This window comes from Eleutherodactylus coqui, chromosome 6 (genome assembly GCF_035609145.1).
Source record: "Eleutherodactylus coqui strain aEleCoq1 chromosome 6, aEleCoq1.hap1, whole genome shotgun sequence".
Classification (NCBI taxonomy): domain Eukaryota; kingdom Metazoa; phylum Chordata; class Amphibia; order Anura; family Eleutherodactylidae; genus Eleutherodactylus; species Eleutherodactylus coqui.
Window position 1 is genome coordinate 63,680,466 of NC_089842.1, and position 14,404 is coordinate 63,694,869.

Below are 14,404 nucleotides of genomic sequence, written 5' to 3' on the forward strand. Positions count from 1 at the left end.
GAAAACATAGATTATAATGGGGTTGGTTGGGCTGCTGTAATGCTGCGTGATATTTTCCCAGACAAAATTGCAGAGCCGAATGTACTATTCTGCCTAGGATTTTGTGTCAGATCTGCGTTGGAAGCTCCAAACTCAGCCTTCAATGCAGATCTGATCGGAGCCTTAGGCCCCCTGTCCACAGCCGTGATTTCGCAGGTGGTAAATCGCCGGTGAATCACGCCGTCTGAAGCTTTCTATGGAAAGCGTCGGCCCCCTGTCCACGAGCGAAGAATCATTGCGATTCTCTGCTCGCGACCGGCAATTCGCAGAATGCTGCGAATTGCCGTGATTCTCCACGGTCAGCCTATCTGTCAGATAGGCTGACTGGCGGAGATTCATCTGTGGCTCCAGCTCCTGGGTGGCGGCTCCCACATTGGAAATCTGCCGTGGGATACCCCAACGCCCATGGACAGGGGGCCTTAGGTTTCTTTTACATCTGCGTTCAGATTTTCGTTGTTTGGCTCTGTCATAGGAGCCGAGCAAGGGACAAACTGAAATACTGGATCTAGAATATACCACATACAAATAGTGCTGAATGGACCCCATTGATTATAATAGGGTCAATCTGTCTAACAGCATTTTTGGGGATAAAACAGTGCACCCTGCTGTGCTATATAATCCGGGATTACATGCAAGATCTATGCCGCGGCTCCAAATGGATCTTCTGATATGGCTCTGAACAGAGCCTAACTTAGAGCAAAAACTAATCCTTTTATGTCATGTTGATGTTGACCCAGATTAATATACATATTTGCTTGTGTTTATACCAGGTACAGCACAAACTTTATTTAGAACAAGCAATGGATTCAGTATTATTGGAGACAACTGTATCATTAATAGGTAAGAATTACAAGTTATACAATGTTCTAATGTTATGTTATATCAATAGTTGCAGATGATAAAAAACTATTTAAAGAAATTAACACAAGAAAGGACACACAGCGGTTGCAAAAGGATCTGGATAAGTTGTGGGGTTTTGCCAGAAAAGTGGCAAATGAGATAACACTGATAAATGTAAAGTTCTGCACATGGGCAGAGGAAAAAGATGTCACCATTACACACTAAATGGGAAACCACTGGGTAACTGACATGGAAAATGAATTGGGGATTTTAGTTAACTGGAAACTTAACTAGAGTAACATGATGGGGAACATGGGGAACATTGTTCTTCCTCTTTGCAAGTCACTGGTCAGACCACACATGGAATATTGTGGACAGTTTTGGGCTCCTATACTCAAGAAGGGTATATCAGAGCTTGAGTGGGTACAAAGGTGAGTAACTAAAGTAATAAATGGAAACAGGGACTACAATACCCAGAGAGGCTATCAAAGTTGGGATTATTTAGTTTAGAAAAAATACGGCTGAGGGGCGATTTAATAACTATGTATAAATATGCCAGGAGATGCCTTTCTTGAGTGATAAATATTAGAGATGAGCGAGCATACTCGTCCGAGCTTGATGCTCGTTCGAGTATTAGGGTGCTCGAGATGCTCGTTACTCGAGACGAGCACCACGCGGTACTCGTCTCGATTAAACGAGCACTGACCATTGAATTCAATGGGGCCGGCAATACAGCCGGCTCCATTGAAAGCAATGGGCTGCCGGCTAGCGTGGGATGAATTTTCGGGAAGGGCTTAAAAATATAAGCCCTTACCTGAAAATCATCCTAAAATGTGTAAAAAGTAAAAAAAAATATATACTCACCTTGTCCCGGCAGAACGATGTTAGCCCATTGAATTCAATGGAGCCGGCAATACAGCCGGCTCCATTGAAAGCAATGGGCTGCCGGCGATCGCACAATGAATTTTCGGGAAGGGCTTAAATATATAAGCCCTTCCCTGCAATTCATCCAGAAATGTGTAAAAATAAAAAATATATATATACTCACCTGGTCCCGGCAGACGGAGTTCAGCTGCAGCCAGCTGGCAGTTCTCCTGAACTGCTCTCTGTAGTATTCAGCAGCCGGGGATTTAAAATCCCCGCCTGCTGAATGAGCTGCCTCTGATTGGTCACAGCCTGACCAATCAGAGGCAGATCTCACTCACACCCATTCATGAATTCATGAATGGGTGAGTGAGTGCTGCCTCTGATTGGCTCAGCGCAGCTCTCAGCTGAATGACAGCAGTTCAGCACCACAGTGCAGGGGACAGCAGGAGAAGACGCGGCTGTGCCCCGGCAGCTGAAGGGAGGTGAGTATCTATTTTTTTTGTTTTTTAAATCACTTTTAATTCATTTCCAGGGAATGGCTTATATGTAAAGCCCTTCCCTGAAAAAGAATTCAGGTGTGCCAGCGGACCATTGTCTTCAATGGAGTCGCCGGCAGCAGCGGCTCCATTGAAGAGAATGTCTGCATTTTTATTCTTTTTTACACTAAAATCTTTATTTTTCAGGTAAGGGCTTATATTTCTAAGCCCTTCCCGAAAATTCATCCCGCGCTCGCCGGCAGCCCATTGCTTTCAATGGAGCCGGCTGTATTGCCGGCTCCATTGAATTCAATGGGTTAACATCGTTCTTCTCTGCCACAGCTGTTACAGCTGTGGCAGAGGAGAACGATCTTAATGCTGACAGTGGGGGGGGGGGGGGTGTCTCACTCTTGCCACTATTGTGGCTTAATAGTGAGACCTCCGAGCCCGAAATGCAGCCCTGCATGTTGCTCCTCGCCTGCCCTATCCATTTCTGTGTTTTTCACATGACTTTGGTGATTTGCTAAGATTTTCACAAATGAAAACCTTAGCGGAGCACCAGTCATACACAAAAATGCTCGAGTCGCCCATTGACTTCAATGGGGTTTGTTACTCGAAACGAACTCTCGAGCATCACTGAAAGTTCGACTCGAGTAACGAGCACCCGAGCATTTTGGTGCTCGCTCATCTCTAATAAATATTATATGTTATAATAATTAATAACTTCGGAAGGGTCAGTGATCCGCAGATTATTCCGATTGCCAGATGGAAGTCAGGCAGGAATTTTTTTTGCCCCTTAAATGGAGAAAACTGGCTTCTACCTCATTGGGATTTTTTCCTTCCTCTGGATAAACATTGGGGGTAATAGGCAGAACTAGATGGACATATGTCTTTCTTTGGCCTGACATACTATGTTACATTTCAAGACCAAGAAACTTGGCTTGTAGAATGAGAGCTGCAGCACTTTGAAGTAGAATGAGCTCTGTTCATCTAAAACAGAGCGCATCCCAATCTGTAGGTGGGTTAGTACTACTATTTAATGATTTAATGTACCATAAAAGTCTGTAAAAACCTTTAAAAATTTTAAGTGGCTTGAGATGAATAAAAAAACAATGTCACCATTATTTTTGGGGTTTTGTTTTTATGGCATTTATGGTGTGGCAAAAATTACATGTCAGCTATATTCTGCGAGTCATTACAAATGTGTCCATACCAAATTTATACAGTTTTTTTTTTTTTACAAGTCACTGGTTTGACCACACCTGAAATATTTTGTACAGTTTTGGGCCCCAGTACTCAAGAAGGACATATCAGAACTTCAGTGGGTGCAAAGGTGGGCAACTAAACTAATAAATGGGTGGACTAAAATACCCAGAGAGGTTATCAAAATTTTGGGTATTTAGTTTAGAAAAAGATGGCTTAGGGGCTTCCGCCCTTCCAGAGGAACAGTAGATATGATCATCACAGCACGACAGCTCCAAGAAAAATGCAGGGAACAAGATCAACCACTATACATGGCTTTCAATGACTGCGCAAAAGGTATTCAACACAGTAAATTGTAATGCTCTTTGGACCAGTTAAACACTTCTGTATGGCCATATAAATGCACTTTGTAGTATACATCGTGCATTAAATATTGGCCATACAGAAGTTATATACTTACCCCCCCCCCCCAGGTGTTGGCGTCCCCGTCTCCATGGCGCCGACCGAAGCCTTCTTCTGCCTCGATTAGACGTGCTTGCGCAGTCTGCCTCTCTGTCCCGTTGAATGGGGCTGCTCCGGCGTGCTCACGCCGCACAGGTCTTCTGCGCGTCTAATCGAGGCAAAAGAAGGCTTCGGTCGGCGCCAAGGAGACGGGGACGCCAACACCGGGGGGGGGGGGGGGTGGTAAGTATATAACTTCTGTATGGCCAATATTTAATGCACGATGTATATTACAAAGTGCATTTATATGGCCATACAGAAGTGTTTAACTGCACTTGCTTTTGCGGGACAACCCCTTTAACCTTATCCGACTAAAAACCAAGGTCACGATAACGTCTGTTATAGAACTTCAATATGCTGATGATAATGTTGTCTGTGCTCATTCAGAAGAAGACCTACAAGCCACTTTAAGCATATTTTCAGAAGCATGCAAAAAGCTTTGCCTCTCACTGAACATCGAGAAAACCAAAGTGCTCTATCAGCAGGCACCAACTAATGCTTCTGCAATGCCAGAAATACAGCTTAAGGGGTTAGTTACATGGGCGCATTGGCGACCGTGTTACTGCAGGTAGAAGACGGCCGCACTTCAGGATGGATGTCTCTCTGCAGCGCTGGAAGATAGAACATGTGACTGGCTTCATTGCCGGTCATGTGTTCTTTCTTCAGCACTGTGGGGAGTCGTCCATCTTGAAGTATGGCCGTGTTCTTCCTGCAGTAAGGGCTCAGTCACACGGGCTCATCGGCGCCCGTGTCCGGGTGCTGATGTGCCCGTGTGACTAAGCCCTAATGGTGTAACGTTGAAAAATGTTGACCATTTTCGGTATTTTGGCAGCCACCTTTCCCCAAAAGCTAAAATCGACGCTGGAATGCAACACCATCTGAGCACTCGCAGCAATTTTTTTGAATGAAGCAGAGAGTGTTTGAGGATCAGTACATTCGTAAGGATACCAAGATGCTTGTTTATAAAGCTATTGTCCTTTCAACCCTGTTTTATACCTCGAAATGTGGACTGTCTAGAAATGTCACTCTCAACTCCTGGAATGATTCTATCAGCATTGCCTTCGAAAAAACCCTCAAATTTCTTATGAACATAGACGGACAAATGTCAGTGTTCTGGAAGAAGCAAAGACCACCAGCATTGAAGTGATGATTCTTCACCAGCAACTTTGCTGGACTGGTCACGTTGTGCGAATGCCCGATTACAGTCTCCCAAAGCAATTACTATACTGTTAACTCAAGTATGGAAAATGGAATGTTGGTGGACAGCAAAGAGATTTAAAGATGGGCTTAAAGCTAACCTTATAAACTGTGCAATAGATATTAGGAGCTGCAAAGCCCTAGCCCTCAAGCACTCAATTTGGGGGTCAGCTGTTACCAACAGCGCTGTGAAGTTGGAAGAGGCATGAATGGAGGGCAAAAAAGAGAAACGTATCAAGAGGAAAGCACATCAAACCAACCTTGTCCGAACTGTCTTCCATTTGGAAACTGATGTCCCCACTGTTAAAGCACCTATGGATCAAGAATTGTTCACCTACAGGCCTACAACCAAAACCCCATACTTGGAAGGCAATCATGCTCGGTCACGAGTGATAGTCTATGATGTATAAATATATAATACAGAAATCTCTCCTATCATCTATTTATACCCAGGACTGTGACTGTAACAAGCGGGCATCCTCTACGTCTAGCGGAAAGAAGGTTTCTACACCAACATCGAAGGGGGTTCTTTACTATAAGAGCAGTGAGTCTATGGAACTCTCTGCCTGAGGACGTGGTGATGGCAAATTTAATAAGAGTTCAAGAGGGGCTTGGATGTCTTTCTTGAACGATAGAATAACACATGATAATAATAATAATAATAATAAACTGAACTTTGCTAAAAGTTCAGTTTAGTGCAAACCCGAATCTCAGTGGTTCATCTCAATCGAACACACTAGAAGAAAAGGAAAAAGAAAACCTGTTGCTCTTCTTCTTCCTCTTCTTTTTCTTCTTCCTCCTTCTTTTTCTATTTTCTCCTACTTATCTTAGACAGTTTTGTACACCAGTTTTAGGGGTATTGGTGAAGTGGGATTTGGGTTTTAATGAATTCAGACCAAACTAAACTTGCAGAAAATTCTGCGAACTGGTCAAACCAAACTTTAGAAAAGATTGCCCGTCGCTATATATATGTGAATGATGGACAAGGGGAATGGGAACAATGAATTTATATCACTGAGAAACAAAGAAATGGAGCAAAAGATTGTTGGAAACCAAAATAATCATAAGCCTTTGACATCCAGATGGAGTAGAGTCCTATGGTTATCACTAAATGCTGTAAAAAGATCAAAAAAGAGTTAATCACATTCTTCTGATAACAATACATTTTCATTGCAGAATCTTGATCTCTAAACAAGCAGATACAGTAGAAGCTGATTTGTGCCTTTCTATCCTGTTCTTATGGGAAGTAATCTGTATAGGAAACGGTAAGTGATCACATTAGGGATTTAGTACTGTATTTTTCCTTTTGATTTACATTGTATTTTTGTATTACTTGCTGTTTATGTGAAAACGTTAAAGGGTTTTTTCATGAAAATACTATTAATGACGTATCCTCGGGATAAGTCATCAATAGTGATTGGCTAAGGCCCACCGCTGGGGACCTTGGCCGATCTGACAGAGCCAGTGTACACTGGGGTCAGAGCGGAAGCCGCTGCTCCAACCCCTGTATAGTGGCTGGTGCTTGCAATTGCAGCTCCAATTGATTTCAGTGAGATCCCAGCCTGAGATAGAATTTTCACAGAAAACCCCTTTAATGGAGGATTCAGTAAATAACTGTTTTTATTTGTTAGAACAAAACCAGCATGTATTGATCAGCCATCCTAATGTGAACAGCCAGATCCTTGCACTGCTGACATCAGACGTCCCTGAAATACAAAATAGAACGTTGGACTTTATTAATGTGTATTCTACAACAGAAAAAGGACGACATTTGCTTCTGAAGCATTTTAACCCATCTAGGTACAGTATGTTCATGTATTGAATAGTTTTTGTAAAATATAGCAACTTAAGAAGACAATTGGCAACAATTGCTCGTATTGTTACAATTAGATTGTATTCTTTTTTTTTTATAAGACTTGCAAAGTCTCAAGGACAAAAAAATAGCCTGAAAGCTTCAGAAAATAACGTGTTCATGATCTGTTATTTACCGTATTTTCAAGATAGTAGACCAATGAAGAAAATTGAACACATTGTTCATAAAAGTAATCGAATGAGTGCAGTTGCTTTGGAGGTCACAAGTACTGACAGAATAATAACAAATGTTGGTCTTCAAAAGTCTACTGTATTGAAAAAGAACACACTAAACAAGAATTATGCGCACAATAGGATACAAAGCACTATTCCTTCTCTGGCAGAAAACACCTTGAAGATCCGATTTTGTGTGAAGAATGTGTAACAGAAGCAACACTGGCATGTTATGAGACCTGGGAAGAGACTGGTGAACCCAGATCAGGTTGGTGCACTTGCACCCCAGCAGCAGAAGAGAAAATGGTAATATGAGAGGAGATCAGTGATTTCCAATATATGGCTCTGTAGATTGTATGAAACTACAGTAACTGTGAGCATAGTGATCTAGGTGCAGTTGTCGCAGGTAATAGGTATAGCAACTCGAGGTTCATGATTTGATGCAGCAGATGGAGTAACCAAAGTTCTCAATATTTATCTAAAAAACACAAAAATGGAATTGAACATCAGTTCCTAGGCAATATCTAACTCTAGCTAAAAACAGGAATAACCACGTTTGGTGAACGATCTATAGAAGTACTTGTGAGCAATATAAATAACACTTGGTTAGATATCCGTGCATCTCAGAAAAATGCAGGTCACGCAATAGGTTACATAATTTTTCTTTAAGGATTAACACTCGGCTACGATCAGTGTAATCTTTTAGAAATGTAGATTGCAGAATATACCACATTATCTCAGTCTCTAAACAGGGCTTGAGCAGCAAGCATTTGCTAAACAATCCAATCCCCTCAGTGTAGTCTTTATCTTCTGCAGTAGGCCTGCTGACTAACTACTACTTTTAACTACTTTTTGATATGCAATCTAGCTTTTTTTTTTCTGAGGCCAGCCTCACTTACGGTTTGTGGCATGGAAGTCACTACTTGCACTGAGCCAAAATTTTTCCTTGGTCAGGAGCACAACTCTACCATGGCTCTCTTCGATCCCTTGTCATGCTTTAGCTACCCACCTGGTTAGGTAAATGGTGCGCCTTCTCTCTGCCTCTTGATTCCAGACACTGACACCAGACCTCCAGGCTTTTCTCATAGCCCCCCAGGCACCCTCTCTCATGGAAGCTGTCTCCTCCCCTACAGCTCTGCATCTGCTCTCCCCTTCAGCTCATCTTACTATGCAACATTCCTTGCACTGTTGTGGTCTGTTTCAAAGCCAAAATTGTTCTTTTTATATCAGGGCATCATTTACCAACAAAGTTCCTAGTGAGCATGTCCAGTTTTGTTGTGTTAAAATTTGGCACATATTTTAGCACATGTAGCAATTTTGGTGCATCTTCAAGTTTATCGCCACAGCAACTTAACCCATTAATTACGCTACAGGTTTAAAGGCAATTATAGATACTGGAGCTAGAAAGTAATTGATGCTCGTGTTGAAAGAAGTTTTTTCATCTTGACATCGGAAATATACATTGATAAGATTTTTAAAGCAGATTAGAGTCAATGATTTCTAATAGTTACATCAAAACCCAGAGCTTAACCCAATGTAAACATTTAGAGAGAACATGAACAAACTCTTAGGGCTTTATGTTTGTTCTGGTTTGGAACATAGATCGGAGTTCAAATGGAATTAAATCTTTGTTTTTTCTCATTGATTTCAATAGCTTTCCACCAAATGGAAAGCATTCAGTTTGCTTCTGTACTGTTATGCTTCTATTTTTTTTAAATGGAACAAATGGCACACTTGTAAGGTACAAGTGCTCAGAGAATATTGTGTTGCAATTCATAAAATAAACAGAACATAAAGTCATGATGACCAAAAACCAATTCGTTAAAACCAGTAAAATACCTGAGCTACTTGTAGTAAATAAAGTTACCATTCATAAATAGCATGACAACTAATTCAAGCATAAATTAAATGAGCTGCAAGTGATTTACACATACAGAAGTTATACAGGAGGATTACCCACCACATGTGACTTGCATTTTGTAAATGCAAATGGGGTAGCAGCTTAGATAAACACAGGTTCTATTAAACCATAAACTACACCCACACTAGAGATTAGTAAGCACCTAAATGCTCAGATGCTCGTTACTCGAGTCGAACTTTTCGTAATGCTCGAGAGCTCGTTTCGAGTAACGAACCCCATTGGAGCATTTTTCAAGCTGACCGATTCTCCGCATAGGGGAGGTTGTGTGAAACACCTGAAAACATCAGAAAGTCATAGAAACACCACAGAAACGGCTAGGGAACGGCAGGGGGAGCCTGCATGGGTGCATCTGAGGCTCAAAGGTCGCACTATTAAAGGGGTTGTCCCGCGCCGTAACGGGTTTTTTTTTTTTCAAACCCCCCCCCCCCCCCGTTCGGCGCGAGACAACCCCGATGCAGGGGTTAAAAAAGAACACCGCACAGCGCTTACCTGAATCCCCGCGCTCCGGTGACTTCTTACTTACCTGCTGAAGATGGCCGCCGGGATCTTCTCCCTCGGTGGACTGCAGGGCTTCTGTGCGGTCCATTGCCGATTCCAGCCTCCTGATTGGCTGGAATCGGCACGTGACGGGGCGGAGCTACACGGAGCCGGCATCCTGCACGAGCGGCCCCATTGAGAAAAGAAGAAGACCCGGACTGCGCAAGCGCGTCTAATTTGGCCATTAGACGCCGAAAATTAGACGGGCTCCATGGAAACGAGGACGCTAGCAACGGAACAGGTAAGTGAAAAACTTCTTATAACTTCTGTATGGCTCATAATTAATGCACAATGTACATTACAAAGTGCATTAATATGGCCATACAGAAGTGTATAGACCCACTTGCTGCCGCGGGACAACCCCTTTAAGCTAAATTGGGGGCAAGAGCCTGGCGGTCACCCCCCTAACAATTTACTTGGGACAGACCATAAGCAGCAAGGCACACACGCTGGCACATCTTAGCTAAGCAACACACTAGCTGCAAGCAAGGAAAATCACCACCTGCGGGTGACACCACTGCCTCTTCTCCTGGGTTACATGCTGGCATTGCTGTCCAATGTGTCCACAGAGCACACAACATTTTCCCTGCGCAGCGTTCAGCTGCCCTCATGCCACATGCTGGCTTGATAGCCACACCACCCTCATGTCTATTTATAAGTGCGTATTTGATGAGGAGGAACCGGAGGCACACACTTCAGAGGGTTGGCAGGGCCTGGCAGCGATTCTCTTTAAAAATGAGGACGATAGCCCACAAAGCTCATGAGAATTGCTGATAAATGAACTTGTGATCATCATTCCAACCCTGTGCCACCTCCGTCACAAAATTGTCAGGAGCTGCAAACGTGGGCATAAAGAGGACTCAGATGCCAGTACTTCTACACATCTCCCCAATGCAGCAGCGCATACTAACACCAAAGATTGGGTTGAAGCAGGAGGTGTCGCAAAAGTAGCCACAACAGGTATACAGTGACCCTACGAACGTCTCATTAAATCAGTTACGCTTCCTGTGAACGCTCCAATCCAGTACATCGGATAACTGTAGTAATTTGTAACACGAGAGATAAAACATGCCGACCAGGGCTGATCCGCAGACCCCCAAGGAGGAGGTGGCATAATAAGTAGTTTTAGAGAAACCGCTGAACCATCACATTAAAGACATTGGCCAGGCATGGCATGTGTGTGTGTGAGGCTGCCAAGCTGCATAGCCGCCACCAGGTTACAGCTGTTGTCACACACTACCATGCTCGGTTGGAGGCTCATCGGTGAAAGCCAGAGGTCGGTCTGCTCCGTCAGACCCTGTAACTGCTCGGGGGCCGTATGCCTCTTGTCACCTACGCTGATTAGTTTCAGCACGGCTTGCTGACATTTCCCCACCGCTGTGCTTCTGCGCCACTACCAACTGCTGGCGACGTGCTCACACTTCTTAATTGAGAGGTCGAGGTGGCGGAGGAGGAGGAGGGGTTATGGGGAGTTTGAGGAGGTGGCATAATACGCCGCAGAAACTATCACCAAGGTAGGACCCGCCATCCTCGGTGTGGGTAGCAGGTGAGCGGTCCCAGGCTCTGACTCGGTCCCAGCCTCCACCAAGTTCACCCAATGTGCCATCAGGGAGATATAGTGTCCCTGCCCGCCAGTACTTGTCCACGTGTTTGTCGTTAAGTGGACCTTCACAGTAACCATGTTGGTGAGGGCACGGTGTAGGGCAGGGACGGCGAACTGGGAAAACTAGTGGCGACTGGGGACCGAGTAGCACGGGACCACCGCCGTCACCATGTTTTTGAAAGCCTCCATTTCCACAAACCTGTATGCAGCATCTCCAGGCTGATTAATTTGACAATGTGCACGTTTAAAGCTTGTGCATGCAGATGGGTGGCAGCGTATTTGCACTTTCGCTCCAATGCTTGTGTTAGCGACAGCTGAATGCTGCGCTGGGAGACATTGCTCAAGGCCGTGGAGGCCCGTGGAGGTGAGGGTGGGGGTCCAGGCTGGAGGCGCTCGTGCCTGTGTCCTGGGAAGGGGATTGGATCTGTATGACAGGTTGTGGCACAGGGGAAGAGGCAGTGGTGTGACAGCTGGCTGTGATTCACCCCGCCCAGGACCTCGGCCTGTGCCTACACCCTCACTTGGATGCCCGCGTCCACGTCCTCGACCCTTACCCCTACTCCTCATCATGTCGGATAAAGGATAAAGCAGGGGCCAAATAACCCACTGTATAGCGCTGAGAACTGGGGCTAATTCACCACACACAGAGACTTGTGGATACTGGAGGCTCTATGCTGTGACAGAAAAAATTAAACCGCTGTCTTGCACTGATAGCTAGAAGTAATTTACCGCTCACAGAGACTTGTAAATAAGAGAGACTGTATGGAGTGGCAGAAAAAAGTAATCCAGTGGGTAGTGCAGATAACTGCGGCTACTTTACCGCACACAAGGAAAGTGTATTGGGAGATGCTCTGCACAGGGGCAGAGAACTATTAACCCAGTGGATAGTGCATATAACTGCGGCTACTCCACCGCACACAAGGAAAGTGTATTGTGAGATGCTGTGCACAGGGGCAGAGAACTATTAACCCGGTGGATAGTGCTGATAACTGCGGCTACTTCACCGCACACAGTGAATGGTAGATGTCAGATACTCTGCACAGGGGCACAAAACTATTAACCCAGTGGATAGTGCAGATAACTGCGACTACTTCACCGCACACAGTGAATGGGATATGTGAGATAGTCTGCACACCCCCAGAAAAAATTAGGCCACTGTTTAGCGATGAGAACTCTGGCTAATTTACCCCACACAACGAATGGGATATGTAAGATAGTCTGCACAGGCCTAGATGCTTGAAAAAAAGAATTGGTGCACTACTGCTCCCAGCCAGCAAAAACGTAATGTGCACAATGAGGAGTAGCCCTAAGAAGGACCGTTGGGTTCTTGAAGAGAGGATCCCTAGTCTAATATTTTCCCTATCTCAGTTGCATCTCTTTCCCTAACCTCTGCCAGCATGCGTCTGAGGCTAGCCATGGGCGGCACTACTCGCGGTCAACTGATCGGCCCAGCCACTCACTGCTGTAGACGTGCAGAGGGCTGGCACGTCAGAGCAGGAAGTGGTAATGCCTTCCCTGCTTGCTTAGTGGCTAAAAATGGTGCTAAACATGCGGGGAGGGGAAATGAAATTGACTTGAGTAATGAGCATAAAGCTCGGACGAGTGTGCTCACTCATCTCTAACCCACACACAAATATATATATATATATGACCTACCAGTAATCTCCTGGTTTGGCCGTAGAAACCTCATACAAACATATGTAGTTCCCAAGATTCTTTATAAAATGCAAATGCTTCCGATATCTCTCCCAGACACCTTTTTCAAACAGATCAGAACAAAATTCTCAAATTTTGTATGGAAACATGGGAGACCTCGCTTGGCCCACAACCTACTAGCGCAGAAGAGAGAATTTGGGGGAATTAACTTTCCTGACATGTTCCATTACTATAAGTCAATTCAACTATGCAGATGGTTAGAGTTAACTAATAGAGATGAGCAAACGTACTCGTCCGAGCTTGATACTCGTTCGAGTATTAGCATGTTCGAGATGCTCGTTACTAGAGGCGAGCACCACGCGATGTTCGAGTTACTTTCACTTTCATCTCTGAGACGTTAGCACGCTTTTCTGGCCAATAGAAAGACAGGGAAGGCATTACAACTTCCCCCTGCGACGTTCAAGCCCTATACCACCCCCCTGCAGTGAGTGGCTGGCGAGATCAGGTGTCACCCGAGTATATAAATTGTCCCCTCCCGCGGCTCGCCACAGATGCATTCTGACAGAGATCAGGGAAAGTGCTGCTGATGCCGGAGCTGCTATAGGGAGAGCGTTAAGAGTGATTTTAGGCTTCAAGAACCCCAACGGTCCTTCTTAGGGCGACATCTGACCGTGTGCAGTACTGTGGAGGCTGCTTTTTGCAGTGTTGCACTTTTTTTTTTTTTTTGTATATCGGCCGTGCAGAGCATTGCGTCCTCAGTCTGCAGTCATTGTACAGAGTATAGGGCCAGTACTGGTGAGGCAGGGAAAGAGATATTCAGGCTATATAGGCAGTGGTCTTTTTCCAAAAAATTGGGGAAAAATACTATATTTGGGCTGCCTGTGACCGTCTTCAGTTTACTGTGTGTCTGCTGGGGGTAGTAGTCCTAATTAATACGCAGCTAAGCGTTACAGCAGGCTTGCGCAAAATTGTTTCCTGGATCTGCTGTCTCTGTTACATCACCGCCGTCATCCCGCCAGAGGGAAACAGTATACATAATATTATATGCTGCCTACAGTATCTATCTGCTGGGGGTAGTAGCCCTAATTAATACGCAGCTAAGCGTTACAGCAGGCTTGCGCAAAATTGTTTCCTGGGTCTGCTGTCTGTGGGGGGGGGGCCCACTCTTGCCGCTATTGTGGCTTAATAGTGGGACCTGGGAACTTGAGATGCAGCCCAACATGTAGCCCCTCGCCTGCCCTTTCCGTTGCTGTGTTGTTCCCATCACTTTCTTAAATTGCCCAGATTTTCACAAATGGAAACCTTAGCAAGCATCAGCGATATACAAAAATGCTCGGGTCGCCCATTGACTTCAATGGCGTTCGTTACTCGAAACGAACCCTCGAGCATCGCGAAAATTTCGTCCTGAGTAACGAGCACCCGAGCATTTTGGTGCTCGCTCATCTCTATTAACTAATCCCTCAAAAAACAAAATAGTAAGAAGCTTGGCGGAGGCCTCTTATGGTAAACACTTCCTCAGAGACTTGTGGCAACCTTCAC

General features: G+C 44.7%; 1 protein-coding gene across 2 annotated transcripts in view; it reads left to right on the top strand.

The window, feature by feature from the left end:
• TTC12 (tetratricopeptide repeat domain 12) overlaps positions 1-14,404 on the top strand; it is a 191,041-nt gene that overhangs the window by 89,723 nt on the left and 86,914 nt on the right. For both annotated transcript variants that reach the window (XM_066606914.1, XM_066606913.1), the window contains exons 11-13: positions 810-879; positions 6,300-6,388; positions 6,755-6,923. In XM_066606914.1, coding sequence (XP_066463011.1) covers positions 810-879; positions 6,300-6,388; positions 6,755-6,923 — 328 coding nt within the window. The remainder of the gene's footprint in view (positions 1-809; positions 880-6,299; positions 6,389-6,754; positions 6,924-14,404) is intronic.